At 58.9% G+C, this 14,154-nt stretch overlaps 1 protein-coding gene across 5 annotated transcripts; it reads right to left on the bottom strand.

The window, feature by feature from the left end:
- Positions 1 to 515: 515 nt before the first annotated feature.
- Positions 516 to 13,367, bottom strand: SLC39A14 (solute carrier family 39 member 14). 5 transcript variants are annotated; one of them, XM_069801010.1, is made up of 10 exons: positions 13,288 to 13,331; positions 9,742 to 9,821; positions 9,205 to 9,480; positions 8,931 to 9,117; positions 8,031 to 8,200; positions 5,601 to 5,723; positions 5,318 to 5,503; positions 4,853 to 5,060; positions 4,154 to 4,338; positions 516 to 3,816 (listed from the first exon to the last, which is right to left on the bottom strand). In XM_069801010.1, the coding sequence occupies exons 3-10, from the start codon at positions 9,463 to 9,465 to the stop codon at positions 3,670 to 3,672; spliced, it is 1,467 nt and encodes a 488-aa protein (XP_069657111.1). In that variant the 5' UTR covers positions 9,466 to 9,480; positions 9,742 to 9,821; positions 13,288 to 13,331; the 3' UTR covers positions 516 to 3,669. The 5 variants fall into 5 exon arrangements, with proteins under 5 accessions (XP_069657111.1, XP_069657107.1, XP_069657109.1 ...); XM_069801006.1 differs by lacking the exon at positions 8,031 to 8,200 and adding an exon at positions 6,263 to 6,432; XM_069801008.1 differs by lacking the exons at positions 8,031 to 8,200; positions 9,742 to 9,821 and adding an exon at positions 6,263 to 6,432 and having other exon boundaries at positions 13,288 to 13,367.
- Positions 13,368 to 14,154: the final 787 nt, after the last annotated feature.

Genomic DNA, 14,154 nt, shown 5'->3' with positions numbered 1-14,154 from the left:
GCAAAAAAAGTGAAGTAGAAAAGCAAAGTAGGCTTTTTTTTTTTTCCTTCTCCTAATGCAGGGTGGGGAAGCAAGGACACAAATAACACTGCTCCGAGTCAGGCTCCCTCGTGTGAGCTGGAGAGGAATACAACATCCCACAGCCTCGCTCCGAAACCTCAGCCTCCCTCCAGCCAAACGTCAACGCTTGGAAATACATTTAAAAAAAAAAAAAAAAAAGAAAAAAAAAGAAAAAGGGCTTTTTGACTCTTAAAGGCAACTCCTGGAACGCTGTGCCACGCGGGCAGGCTTGGGGGGGGGGGGATTGTCAGTGCCATCTTCTGTTGGGCCTGCTGCACTGCACAGCCCTGGAAATTGGGGCTGGAAAAGCAGGATTGCATCACCCAGCCTTTCCAGCCCGGCTCAAAGCCTTCCCCTTGGAAAAATCCTGAACCAGCGGAGCTCCCGCCCCTTCACACCCCAACTGGCTCTGGCCACAGGGAGGTGTCTGCCGTTAGAGCACGCTTGCAACCCTCCGTCATTACAGAATATATTTTATTTATGGAATTTTACAAATAACTTTACAATTCACGTGACATAAGTTATGTTCTTTGTTTCAACGCTTATCTCTTACAACACCTGAGTTATTGAAATACTGAGATGGAACTTGAGCTTCAAACTGGACATGGGAAGGGAAACACGGATGAAAATCCATAACAAGCTCAATTTGGGTCGCTTTCCCTCCTCGTTCTCCTGCCTGCCCCATCCCTTCTCCGACGGCAGGTACCAGCCTGCCTGAGCCAGGGACAGGAGCTCTCTCCCACCAGTCCTGTGGCGGAAGGAGGGTCCCTCTCTGCGAGGAGCCTTGTTTCTCTGAGGGGTTTCACCCCAACCCACACACCCAATCTTTGGGTCACAGATTTCTCAAAGTCAACTCAGTTGGCAAGAAACAGGGTTAAACTTGAAATGAGAAGACGACAGACTCATGATCCCCACCGTGTGCCGAGGGGCCCGTACCGGCTCCGAGGAAGCCAAGCGTCAGTCCTTACCATGTTTCCAGCTCTTGGGGACGCAGAGGACCTCCCAGCCACAGTCTGCAAGCACCTCGTGGTCCCCAGGGGACAGAAAACAAGATTTCCCCCCACTTTGCCTCCAACGCAGAGGCTGTTCCATCTGTGCGCTCCGCTGAACGGCTCCTGCCAGCCACGACTTAGCCCTGGCAGTGCTATGGCTGCCCTCTGCCCCGTGGAAAGCCGCCAGCGATACAGTGTTTTCCAAATACTTCCTTGAGAGAGAAGAGAGGGCACATATGCCATTCAGAGGACTCAGTTTTTCCACATCAAGTTGGTCAGATGGGGCTGCAGCTCTCTCAAGCAGGGAAAGGGAGTTTCCAATACCACTTTCCTCCCAACTACTGATAAATTAGCAGCAACATAAAGCATGGGTAATGACTGCGAAGTGCTGCAGAAGTGGCTGGGTGCCCGAGCCAGGACAGGTCACACTGCTTCAAGGTGGCTCTGTCCCACGGAGCAGCCGCAGAGGGAAGAGTGACTTACGATGACCGTCCACACGAACAAGAGACACTGCATGGGATAAAGCAGAGCCCGTCTCTCCTTAAGGGCATCACCAATGGCAGCAAGCGGCCCAAGGACCGTGTGGGACCTCTGGGTTGAAGGGTGCTCCCAAGAAGGCTCCCTGCTCCTCGACATGCTGATATTTAACCTTCTGGGTGCGGGACAAAGCCAACAGCCTCCTGGGTGCCAAGGGGACAAAGTCAATGCCTGGCCTAGCCAAAGCCCCCGAGAGCAGAGGTGCTGAGCCACGAGGATACTGGCAGTGTCACATCTCAACAGGCAGAGACCTACAGACTCAATGCAACTGTTAGGAGCCTAAGAGGAACAGCATCCAGCTGGTACCTAAGGCAAATTAAGAATTACAGTGAGGTACTGGCAGCCAGCAATCAAACCAGGGTACAACATTACCAGATGGTGCTGAGCCTGCCCCAGGCTATGTCAAGGGCTGAAGTCCCTTGTCTCTTTTGCGATGGGCAGGAAAAATACCTGGCACACCTTCCGCTTTGCTTTCCAACAGGGGTGGAGGGGAAGGTGTGGAAGGGGAGGTGCGGGGAGCCTCAGCTCCAGCCCCTGGTGCTGAGCAGCACCGAGCCAAGGTGGCAGGATGGCCATCACCCTGTCACACACCCCCATGGCCACCTGCACAGGCAGGGAGTGAAGGAAGACGCTCAGTGACAAGCCATCCCTGGCACATACACCAAAGCACTTCTCAAAGCCATCCGCACCACTCCTTCATCCCAATCCAGCGCCGTACCCACTAGGGTAAGCCGCCTAAATCAGCTCCCGCCTATCAGCATGGCCACAAACTCACCACTCCTGGGTGCAGGATAAGGTCTGGGGGGAAAAGGAGGTGCAAGGAAACCTCAAGCAACACGGGCGGGGTGGGCAACGTTATCAATATGATAATAAGTCAATTCACCTAGTGAATCTGGGGAAAGCCAGCCCAGAAGCAGAGCTGTGAAGTGCCTGTAACACCCTTCTCTGGCTACTCCCTAAGGCTGGAAACACACAACCTAAAGAGGTTTACAGTCTATTTTTTTTTTAAAAAAACACCCACCCCCCACCCCCGAACCTCAGCAACTCAGCAGCATCAGTGTTTAAAAACCGGTGTCCATTCCCAGGTGTCGGCGTGAGCTTGGTCACAGTCTAAGGACCGATCCCCTGGCTGGGGAGTCTGTGGCCGGGCAGAGGCTCACCGTCCCAGCTCTGCCCTTGCCCCGCACTGCTGTCATGCCCTTCTCACCAGCATTGCCACATGGCTGCCCTCACAGAAGGAGAAGGGGTTGTTTTCCCCCCATACAGCAGCAGGGACCTAAGGGAGGTAAGGGCATCCTGCTAGCCTTCTCCCAGCTGCTGCCCCACGCAGCCCATGTGTCAGTCCGACCCGCATGAGGTGCGGTTTGGTGTCCTCTGCTCCGAGCGCTGATGCCCAGAATGTGCTTTGAAAAAAAAAAAACCAACCTCTTCACCCTGCTCTTCCCAGGGCATCGTCTGGGCGGCCAAGGCAGAACAGGAGCAAAACCAGATGTGGCTCCAGAGACACGCTTCTGAAGACAGCAAGGGTGATGCTCAAATCATGAGCTGTGCTCCTTGAGCTTCCTCTTCCTCAGCAGCCCTCTGTGCTTGGAGAGCTCAGCTCCGAGGACTGGCTGGTAGGTAACTCTCCAAGAAGGGTCTGTACTGATCTGTCCCCATCACACACCCCCCACAAAGGGGTCAGGAGAGCATCACATCCCATCGCACCACTCCGAGCACAAGGAGGGGAGCAACACAGCTAGAGGAGCTCCTGTCTCCCAACTCCATCCTTCCCAGGACATGTGAGGAGAGAAGGGATATGACACTGGAAAGAGATCTTCTGGTCAGTTCAGTCCTACAGCAAAGGGGATTAAGCTCCCCTCAGCCTTAAACCAAAACAAAATGAAGTCTGTGGAATAGCTTTAAAAGCAATGCCTCTTCTTCTGTAGTGTGATGTCAATGCTCACACAGGTACCATCGTTTGCTTGCAGCAGGAAAAGGAAAGAAAAAAAAAAAACAACCCCTTCCCGCCCCCCCCCAAACCAACCAAACAAAAAAAACAAACAGAAAAACTGGAACAGGGCTGTGAGTCGGGCTGGTCCTACCCTATCTGGATCTGGCCAGAGTACATGGTCAGCAGCACCATGATGGTGAACCCCGTCAGCAGCCCTGCGTTCTGGATGGCGAAGGTGATCAGTGTGCTGCCGTTCTGCTCATCCTCCTGGCTGACCTCATTCATTTCAGGGAACTGTAGGGGGAAGGGAGAGCGATGGCTAAGTTCAGAGACTGGAGTGGCTCTGTCCTTCCTCACTGCTTCCCACCCCATGCCACCATCCCGGCAAATATTCACACCGCCTGTCCTGGGGCTCTCAGCCGGGTCACCGTGCCACCAGCCCAGGAGGCAAAGCAAAGCAGAGATGAATGCCGGCTGCTACAGACAGCATCTGCGTTTGCCAGGCGGACAGAGCAAACATCCCCTCTCCAGACTGAGAGCAAGCCAGAGCTCTTCCTAGCCAGGCAAAAAACACCAAACGCTGGCAAGGTCCCAACCATGCACCCGGCAGCCCCCCTGGCCCATCATTTACCATGTCAGCCAGCGCAATGTACAGAAACATCCCTCCGGCCAGCGCAAAGATCCAGTTGGCAGAGAAGTGGCTGCCGGCCACGATGCCGAAGGCCAAACCCACGTAGCAGCAGCAGGCAGAGATGAAGTTGAAGAAGAGTGCTTGGCGGATGGTCATCCCGGCGTTTAGCAGGATGACAAAGTCCCCTGCGGGAGAAGAGGACGGGGAGGATGAGGAGGGAGTGGGCTATCACTGGGTGGGCAGCAGCATTGGGACAGCATCGAGGTGCTCATATTCAGCGCCTGCTTTTGCGTGAGGCCAAGCGTGGGCTCCCCATCCCCGCTGGCGCCGAGCGCTGACCACACCAGCTGCCTGCCAGCTCCCGGCCCTACCCGCGCATAAATTCGGACAGTCAAACCCAAACCGCTGCCCGCCTCCCCCCTCCCAAACCAATGAGGTGTTGTTTTTTTTTTTTCTTCAGATGTCTCCATCTAAATTTAAATCTCAGACATCATATTACCTCGTTATTTTTAGAGCTGTGATTACTCAGTGTAGTTTACAGCCTCGCCTCCCCCCCACCCTCATTACTCTGTTTATTCCGCCCAACATTTGCCTTTCCCTCAAGAAACAACGGGTAGGACCAGGAAAGCGGCAGGGTTAGCCTTAAAGAGGGGCAGATCTGAAAGCCCTTGCAGCACCTTTCCCCAAGGACTCACGTACCCAGCTCATGCGGGAACTCCTCGCAGAGGATGGCCACGGAGGTGCTGATCCCTTGGAAGACGGAGACGGTGAAAGAGGCCCCGATGGCCAACCCATCGATGAAGTTGTGGAGGCCGTCGCTGAGGGTGATCATCCACGCCAGCGTGCCGATGTCAGAGTACCGCACCTCCTTCAGCCAGTAACACGCGCTCTGGGAGGCCTGCAGATCCTGCCACGGCACCCCGACAGCGGGGACTCAGCACCCAGCCGGTCTCAGGGGGAGGTCACCGCTCCCTCCACTGGCCAGGGGAACCCACCCCTCCACGCATTAAATCCACACGAGGCTTGACCCGAGCCGTTTGCTTTCCACTACACACAAAGGATTTTGTCAGGGAGGTGCAACGGGCTTCAAAACTGCTCTTTTTCATTGACATGCAGGTTTTTTTCCACATGCCCACCCACCACCCCACAGGAGAAGGCACTAACCTGGACAGAGAGGGAGCCCACCACAACCTTCTCATCCCCAGAGGGGGTCTGGCACTCCAACTCGCTGGTTATGTGTGGGATCATGTGGTCCAGGTCCCCGTTCTGCAGCTTCTCCGTGATCCCCTCCTCCTGGTCCTTCTTGGAAGGCAGAGCCTCGGGGCCATAGTGGCTGTGCCCGTGGTGATGCTGCGGGACAGCGGGGATTCACGGGTGTCAGCTACCCCTGCCATTTCTGCCATTTCCCACCCCAGCAGCACTCCAAGCAGCCCCTGCTCAGCCTCACCTGGTCCTTCTGTTTCAGGAGCATCTTCAGGACCTTCTCCGTGAAGAAGAAGAGGTAGAAGCCCCCGAACACCACGGCGGATTTGGAAACATAATAATCTTCTTGAGGATTGAATCCAAATGCCTGCAGGCAAAAGGGGACAAGTGACAGGACTGAGGAACAGTCTCCAGCAGCATGTCTGCCTTTGTCCCTGGCACCTCTGGGGCAACATCACCACTTTCTGACCTCTCTCTAAGCAGCAGCTGCTTCAGGGGCAAGCTCAGAAAATGCCTTCATGCACCTTTAATCTCCCTCACTCCCCCAGCCAAGCTGGCTGTGCCCCAAGCCATTGGATCCACCACCTTGCACCAGGGCAGGGATGCTAAAAGCAGGCTTAGAAAGCCCCCACTGTCTCAGCACAAAGGTGACCTGCAGGGCTAGAAGGGCAATAAAATAGCACTTCTCTGCTTGAAGCAGACCAGAGGTCTCCCTGGAGCGATTCCCTTCCAAAGAGGGGCGAAATGCCAGCTCCAACTGTGGTCCCGAAGGGCTTCCAGCCTCTGTACCTCACTCTCGGCTCCCCTCCGATGTCGCCTTCCCCTTCTCCAGCCAGCGAGCGCCCAGAGAGAAACAGCCCCCGAGAGAGAGAGAGAAAAGGACAGACCCGACAATCCTCACCCTACCTCGGGAATGAGCTGGAAGAGGGCGTTGGAGTAGAGAGTTCCAATCGCCAGAGCTATGAAGTAGAGGAGCAGCCGCTTGTAAAAGGTCTTCTTCATGAAGGGTACCACGCTGGCTCCCACCAGCGAGCAGAGGGAGATGACGGTCACGCAGAGGAAACCGTAACCCCAGACTGCGGCGTGCATGCCAAACCCACCCCGGGGGAATCGGACGAGGGGAGGTTGTTGGAGGGAAAGGAGATCAACATGGGGAAGGGGAGGGAGGGGAAGGAATCCACACCAAGAGGAAAGAGAGAGGAGGGAGGGAGAGGGGGGAGAGAAGAGGACATTCATTAGTGATTGCTTGTTCATCTGGCATTGGCTCAAGAGGGTGAACCTGGTGTTTGAGTGGCTTTGGAAACAGCTCTTTGGGAAGGGTCAGAGAGACACTCCGCTGTGGAGCTCGCACCAAACAACCAAGAGAGGAGCCCTCCCTTGGAGCAAACAGCTCTCTTTTAGCACTGGGCTACAGCTGAGTTTTGGCAGCCAGGACGTTTCAGAGCCAGCACCCCAGCTCTGCTCCCCGAGCCCCCATGGGACATCGGGTGGCTGTTCCAGTGCCACAGAGCACCAAGGTCCCCCGAGCACCTCATACACTCCATCCTTGTCCTGCAGCCTGGAGAGACGCAGCTGGTCCCCGCAAGCCACACTGGGATGCTCTGACTGACGGCAAGGGTGGAGCATACGTAAGGCACTTCAGTTCCTGGCAGATCAGGAAATATAGGCACTTGGTTTTTGTGTTTGGCAAATAAAAGTCGCAGTTCTGGAGTTGGATAGGAGCCTTGAAAAAACATCCCCCGCCAACACAGATGAGGCATTCGCTGCCCAAGAGCAAAGCAAGCAACACCGGGGAGCAAAACCCAGTGGCAGCAAAGGGTGCTCTGCTCAGAGGGAAGGCTGCACCTTAAATGCAGCATTTTAAGGCTGGATGTGCACGAGCTCAGATCCAGCTCGTCATCTACCCAGGCTCCACAAGGGCTATGCAAAGCCTCCCAGACCGGGGAGCTGAGGAAGCTTGCATGTTTCGAAGGTGTCCAATCTGAGGGCATGTGGGTGTATTTATTCAACTCCGGAACTGTGCAATTACAACACAATTAATTTGCAATATATCTGTCAGTCCCATCAGAGCACCAGGAAACCTCGTGTAAGCCTAAACCCTTGTGGGAGCATCGGTCTTGTAAATCAGAGGGGAAAAAAAGGCAATTAAAATATTTGTAAAAGTTGGCTGACTCAAGAGGAAGCTGGTGCTTCTCTGGGCTGTTCTCTGTGCTTTTCTCTGTGCTTTTACACCGATACTTCCTCCGCCTTGCACGTCTTCCCATCTGGCTCACGCCACTAGCGCTGCCGCATCTCAGCGGCCTCAGAGCCGGGTAGCTCTGCATGAAGCAGGGCTGAGCACATCCCTCCAAGGGATAAACTCCCTTGCAAAGCAGACACAGCCCATGGGGCAGGAGCAAACAGCTTCTCCCACCATCTTCTTGGACCTCAGACCTGGCCAGCAGCATTGCAAGGACCCAGCAGGGCTGGAGAACACAGCCTCCCCACGCTGCCTGCACGCTCTCGAGGGTTTCCTGGTGCTCAGAGGGGCGAGAAAAGCCCCGCGGAGCCCCTGAGACAAGCCCTCAGCCTTGGGTGACGGAGGGATCGGTTCGATTCGGCAGGGTGGAGGCAGAGAGGGTGCCCAGAGAGCTACCCTCAGAGACGGGAGAGAGGCAGGGACTTTCTACCGCACCTCTGGGATGAGCTGGAAGAGCGCGTTAGAGAGCAGCGTGCCGATGGAGAGTGCGATGAAAAACGTGAGGACCCGGCTGAAAAATGCCTTCTCGGTACACGGTACGATGAAGACTCCGAGCAGGGAGGCCACGTTAATCATTGACACACTGAGAAAACCAAAGCCCCACACTGCGGAACGAGAAGAAACGAGGGCCAGACATTACCGAGGCTCTCGGTGCGGGGAGTCGGGGAGGACCCTGAGACCTCGGATCCAGGCAGGTGGAAAAGGCTGGCGCTGGGTCTATACCCTGATGCTGGGGCCAGCCTTGCAGCACCGGAGTGTCTCTCTCTGTGCTCCAGACACTTCAACTGCGACACAGACTGTCACTTTTGTGGCAGGGCAGGTGGAAATGAAGCCACCAGGTTACTTGGAAGAGTCTTTCCTGAGTCAGCCCTGGTCTCACAGCGTGGGACAAGCCAGTGCTGTGCTCAGGGCAGCTGATCCAAGACCTTGGGCATCATCAGGATCTGGATGCCTGGAAGCTCATTTTGCATCCGCTGGTGGCTGGAGGCCAGCGGGTCCCTAAACGTGCCAGGTCACCCCCACCTACCCACAAGGACTCAGAGCAAGGTCCCCATCATCCAGCTATCCCGAGAGCCGTGCTGCAGGCATAGCTCTGACCTGCGGCGTGTGCGATCAGGGGCAAAACCACGCCGCAAGCCCACGACACAAACCACACCGGGGAAAACCCGTCAGGGCTCCCCGCTGCTGTAGGCAAGCTGCCTCCTCTTGTCTCTGCCACACTCTGCCTGTGCCCCAGAGCCAGGAAGGAGAACTGGCTGTCCCGCAGGTCCCAGGGTGCCTCATATCCCTGAGCTCCGTGCCCCGGGCTGGGCAGCGCTCGTGCCCCCCGCTTACCTTCGGCTGAGCTGGGTCTGCTCTCCTCTGTCTGCTCGTTTTCCTCATTTTCCAGGTTCTCGGAGGCGCACGCCCCCGACTCCAGCTGCTGCAGGATGGTGGGGCAAAACTCCTTGAACTCGCTATGCCCCACGGCGGAGCCCTCGCTCAGGTTGTGGATAGCGAAAAGCTCAACGGAGCTGAAGCACTAGGGAAGAGAAGAGACAAGCAGGTGCCTCAAGAGTCCCACAGCTCTGCAAAGAGACTTTAGGGGTCTGCAGAGCCCCTGCCTTACCCGGGAGAGGTTCATCCTCTGCTGCGGCGGTTGGGAGACATTGGCGTGCCCCACTCCCACATCCAGGCGGTTCAGCAGGGCCTTGAGCTGCTTCAGGCTCAGAGTTTCGCTCTCGCCGTACCGCTGGAGGAGATCCTGCAGGAAGGAGGCTGCGGAGAGCTCCAGTCCCGCGGCATCCCTGCCCGCCCAGACCCGCGGGCAGGGGAGAAGGCAGAGCAGCATGAGCAGGCAGCAGCCCCGGGGGCCTGCGCTGGGGATCATGGTGTCTCAGGGATGCTGGAAGAGAAACCATGTGCTGCCATTAGCTTTATCATCCCCAGCGGCTTCGACCACTGCTCTTCCACCCCACAGCTCCATCAGGAGATGGCAGATTTCTTCCCCAGGGAGCCCCAGGCTGAGGAAGATGCAGCTTTGCACAGTGCTGAAAGCACCCAGATCCCGAGGAGAAACATCTTTTCACGAGCAATACAAGACCAGCCGCTTCTCCTCCACCCTGAGCCAAACCCCCAGCACCACCTCCCCGAGCACCCTGCTCACCACAGCCGTGTGCTGAGGGGTGGAGGGCTGCCGGGACATGGCTCCCAGGGGCTCTCCAGCTCTGCAGCACCTCGGGATCCCTGGGGAAGAGTAGCCAGTGGATGGAAAGCAGGCAGGAGCATGCAGGCAGGGCTGCGATGGGGATCCCGCACACATGCCTCTGCCAGCGGTGCAGCCAGCAAACCGCAGCGCAGTTAATTCCAATGCTGGCTGCCGAATTCGGCTCTCCTTAGGGCAAGGAAGTCAAGCACTGGCCACGCTAACACCACGTTGAGTCCCCCTCGTGCCACCAGACCTGGGACACGCACCCCTCGGGGACCTCTGGCCACCCACGCCAGCGTTCGGAGGACACGGGAGCCCAGGGGACAGAGGTAGCATTTTCATTAAGTTATATTTTAACTACAATAATTACAGTGAACCAGGTCCTTCCCAGCCGCAACTGTAGATGCCTTTGTAGTATTTGCCTAGAATCAATCCTTGCCCTCTCCGCTCCTTTCATATAAGCTAGGAATCAATAAAAGTGGGATGGCAGAGACCAGGGGAGCCGGGGTTCACCCGGCAGCACAAGTTGGGTGCAAAGGAAGGGGCTTGGAGAGAGGGTGGGAGGCCAGGCACGACCCGCACGTCCACCTTGGGCAGCACCCAAGAGGCTGGAGCAGGGCCCAGGCTGCCTTCCTGGAAGAGCTTCACTGAAAGGTGGATGGCAAATTTGGGATTCACAAGGACAAACAGAAAATAATTTGCTATCCACCGCCTCCGTACGCCCAGCAGCCATCACGTTCCCAGCCCAGGGCTTCGCTCCCCTCCCAGAGGCTTGGGCACACACTGCCTCGTGGTTTCCCCTTCCCGGGGGAAGCAGTTTGCAGCCCTGGGATGGTTCCTGCACCGTTGTGCATGGGGCCCCATCCAGCCCAGCTCTGCCCTGGCACAGGACCTGCCACCCCGGCCAAGCCGCGCTCCCGTCGGCTGCTCCGGCACCCCGCCACGCTCATCCCATGCTGACGGCTTGCAGATTTTGGTCTCCTCCAAAAACAAGCCCGAGACATTTTTGAAGCCTGGCCAACCAATTGTTCTGAAAATAACCTGAGGCCGGGTTTGCGAGGCATAGTGCTGCTCGGGGCGGCGAGGCCAAGCCCAGCGGGACCCCATTCTCCCCCCAGGACCCTGTACCCCCTCTGAAGGTGCCCACATTCCTGCAGGTTTTACAAGCTTACCACCGCTTTGCGAGCTTTATTCTCCAGGAGAGCGCAGGCCTTGGAGGTTTTAGCCTCCTCCTGCCAGGGCTTAGCTGGGATGCTTTGGCTTAACCCCTCTCCTCCCAAAATGGGGGAGCGAGCTCATCTGGTGAGGTGCTGGTGATGGTAACACCCTGCTCGGTGGGGGCTACCTGAGCAACCTCTGACTCTTCAGCATCCCCCAGCGAAAGCAGAACACCTTCTTCTGCCTCCCTCCTACCCAAATCCACCCTTCCAGACAGGTCCTCCCTGGGCAATGCCCTGCCACAGCCCCAGAAGCGGCCACTGGCCAGGGTGGCCACGTGGGACATTTGGGCGGCCAGTGACTCCCACAGGGTACACAGGAGCTGGCACACAGCCCACGGTGGCAAAGGCCTGTCCCGGCGGCACCGCATCCCAGGAATGGGTTGGCTGCCTTTCCCTCTCCGTGCCAGCTGAGTGCTCCCCACGTCCCTCGTCCTGCCAGGAGCCATTCTACCCGGACCATGCCGATTATCGCCAGCCCGTGCCAAGGCATGCAGCCCTCTCCAGTGCCAAAATCACCCCTGGGGTTCCTCCCAAAACCGGGTTGAGCCAGGCGCACCCATGGTGGAAAACCGGACCTCAACTTTTACCCAGCTACCAAACAAAAGGCAGGAAGCGGTTTGCAGGCAGAGCTGGGCAGGGGTTTGAATTGCACAGGCTCGCCACTGTTTTAGGGCAGAAACAAGGTAGAGGAGCCATCCCTTGGGAAGAAGGGCGCAAGGTGGACCAGCCTTAGAGTCTCAGATCCCCCTGAACACCCCAGGACAAGGCAGGAGGGTTTCAAACACATCCAAGCCCCCCCATCCCAGGGGCAAAGGGAAGCTGCAGCAAACACCCCGGGGACACAAACCCCTGCTGCGGTGTCTCCATCGCTGCCAGCTGAGCGGGACACCCCCCCCAAAAAAAAGTCCCCCAGCCTCCTGCCTGCTACCTTCAAGGGCGTCCTCTCACCAGCCACGGGACCTGCTCCTGGGGCCCGGGGAGCCGCGGTGCCGCGCTCGGCCCAGCGCCTGACCTACTTTATCGCTCGCTGCCGCGCTGGGACGGGGGAGAGGGAACAAACCTCTGCCGTGGGGAGGGGATGCCCAGGAGGGTGTCCTACGGGACGTGCCTGGGAACAATGCCCGGCAGTAACGAGAATTGCGAAGGAGCTGCCAGGGCCAGGCAAAGCCCCTCTTCTTTCCCACCTCCCTCGGGTTCGCTTCCCAGAGCTCATCGATCCCCGTTGCAAACCACCCCCCCTCCAACCGCGAAGGTGAAGCCGGGAACAAGAAACGCTGGCAAAGCCGAGCACGGCCCCGGCGACGTCAGCCCCACGCCACACGCTTCCCAAAATCCCACGCAGGGCTAGCTTGCTGCCGCAAACCTGGAGGGGAATAGCGGGGGCCCCCAAAACCCCCTCGGTTTGCATTTCCCCCCCCCCCGTCCTGCAGGGATGGTTTGCAGCCAGCGGTCTCGACCTCCTTCCGGAGCAAAAGCCGCTCCACGTGTCTGGCAGCGAAGGCAGGACCTGCCTGCTGGCAAGGAGGGTTTCCATGTCCTGGGGCACATCTGCACCCTGGAAGGACCGCAGCAGCCTGCCACGCTCAAGCCGGGCCACGGCCTCCAGGCCACGGCCTCCCTTTGCTCCCCCAGGCTGCCTCCACTCACTTTTTTGTCCCTTAATTTCCCCTAAAAGCCCCTGCCCGCGGACCCTGGTACAGGCAGGCAGGCAGCAAAACCGGCTGCCCTGGAGCTAACCCTGGCTAGCCCACCCCAAACAGCCCACCCGCCCACTCCCGCCCCGGTCCCCCACTCCCTTACCAGACCTCCCTGCTGCCAGCCCCACTCCCTGCCCCATCCCAACACCAGTCCCCACCCCACAGCAGCCCCCCCGGCCCCTCTATCACCTGTCCCAGTCCTGCCTGGCCCCGGTCCGGCCCCGGAGCTGGTACCACTGGTACCAGACCCCATAGCTGGGTTGTCCGCCCCACACCTACCCGCACCCTCACCTCGCCCCACACCCCCACGGGCAGTCCCAAAGCGAGCCCCATAGCTTCCCCTAGGCCCTAAACCCGACCTTAGGCGAGGTCCTAGACCCCCAAACCGGTCCTAGACCCCCAAAACCGGTCCCAGACCCCCAAAACTGGTCCCTGCATCCTTTCCTGCATCCCCATCCCCATCCCAATCCCGGGGCTCGGATCCCACCCTCCCCGCGGTGCCCCGTCCTCGCAGCCTCTTCCCTGCCCGCTCCCAATCCCATCCCAATCCCATCCCCATCCCCATCCCCATCCCGGCCCGGTCCTACCTCCCGCTCCCGCCGCCGTCGCCGCCCGGTCCGCCCGGTCCCGGCCGCGCAGGGCGCACGCTCGGCCGGCGGCACGGGGAGCATTCCCATTGGACGGCGTCACGGCAGGCCCCGCCTCCCTCCTCCTCCCAACCTCCCCCGCCCCGCGCCCGCCGGTGGCTGCGCAGCGCCGAGCACGGCGGCGGTAGTGGGGCGGCGCGGGCGGTGCGATACGGGGCAACGGGCACCCCGCCACGGACATTTCCCGGGGACACGGGGGTGTAGGGCACTGCAGGGAGCCCCCAGGCGCCCCGTGGGGGTACGGGGCTCCCCACGGAACCCTCCCGCGGGGACACAACACCCCACAGACACCCCCCCCCCCGGGTATATGGCACCGAACAGACCCCCCCCAGGCATGCCTTGGTGACATGGACCCCCCCAGGCACCACTTGGGGTTATGGAGCACCCCTCAGACCCCCTCTGCCCCCCAAGGACTCTTTGGGGGCGTGGGGCACCCCACAGACCCCTCCCGGGGGGATGGGGTACCCCACAGATGCCCCCTGGCCATCCCTCAGGGGTCTAGAGCACTGCACAGACCCCCCCCCCAGGAACCCTTTGGGGGCACAGGGCACCCCTCAGATCCCCCCCAAGCACCCCTTGGGGGCACGGGGCACCCCTGAGCCCCCTCCCAAGGGGCCAGAGTACCAAACAGACCCCACCTGAGGGGACATGGCACCCCAGGGAACCCCCTGGAAGGGACCGGGGGGGGGCCGAGTATGCCAGCCAGGGGCCATCCCAGCTCTCCTGCCGGTGCCAAGGAGCCGGCAAGGACAAGGCAGCCTTTCTCCCCGGCAGCGGCGACGGCACAATATAAAAAGCCGGCTGGTG

Source organism: Haliaeetus albicilla, chromosome 13 (assembly GCF_947461875.1).
Source record: "Haliaeetus albicilla chromosome 13, bHalAlb1.1, whole genome shotgun sequence".
Classification (NCBI taxonomy): domain Eukaryota; kingdom Metazoa; phylum Chordata; class Aves; order Accipitriformes; family Accipitridae; genus Haliaeetus; species Haliaeetus albicilla.
This window is presented reverse-complemented; position numbering and strand designations above follow the sequence as displayed.

Excerpts from the sequence above, each read along its gene's own strand:
- SLC39A14 (XM_069801008.1), bottom strand. The coding sequence starts at position 9,465 with ATGATCCCCAGCGCAGGCCCCCGGGGCTGCTGCCTGCTCATGCTGCTC. Across the intron at positions 9,118-9,204 it reads AGAGGATGAACCTCTCCCGG|TGCTTCAGCTCCGTTGAGCT; the intron begins GTAAGGCAGGGG and ends TCTCTTCCCTAG. Across the intron at positions 5,504-5,600 it reads TCCTGAAACAGAAGGACCAG|CATCACCACGGGCACAGCCA; the intron begins GTGAGGCTGAGC and ends GCTGTCCCGCAG.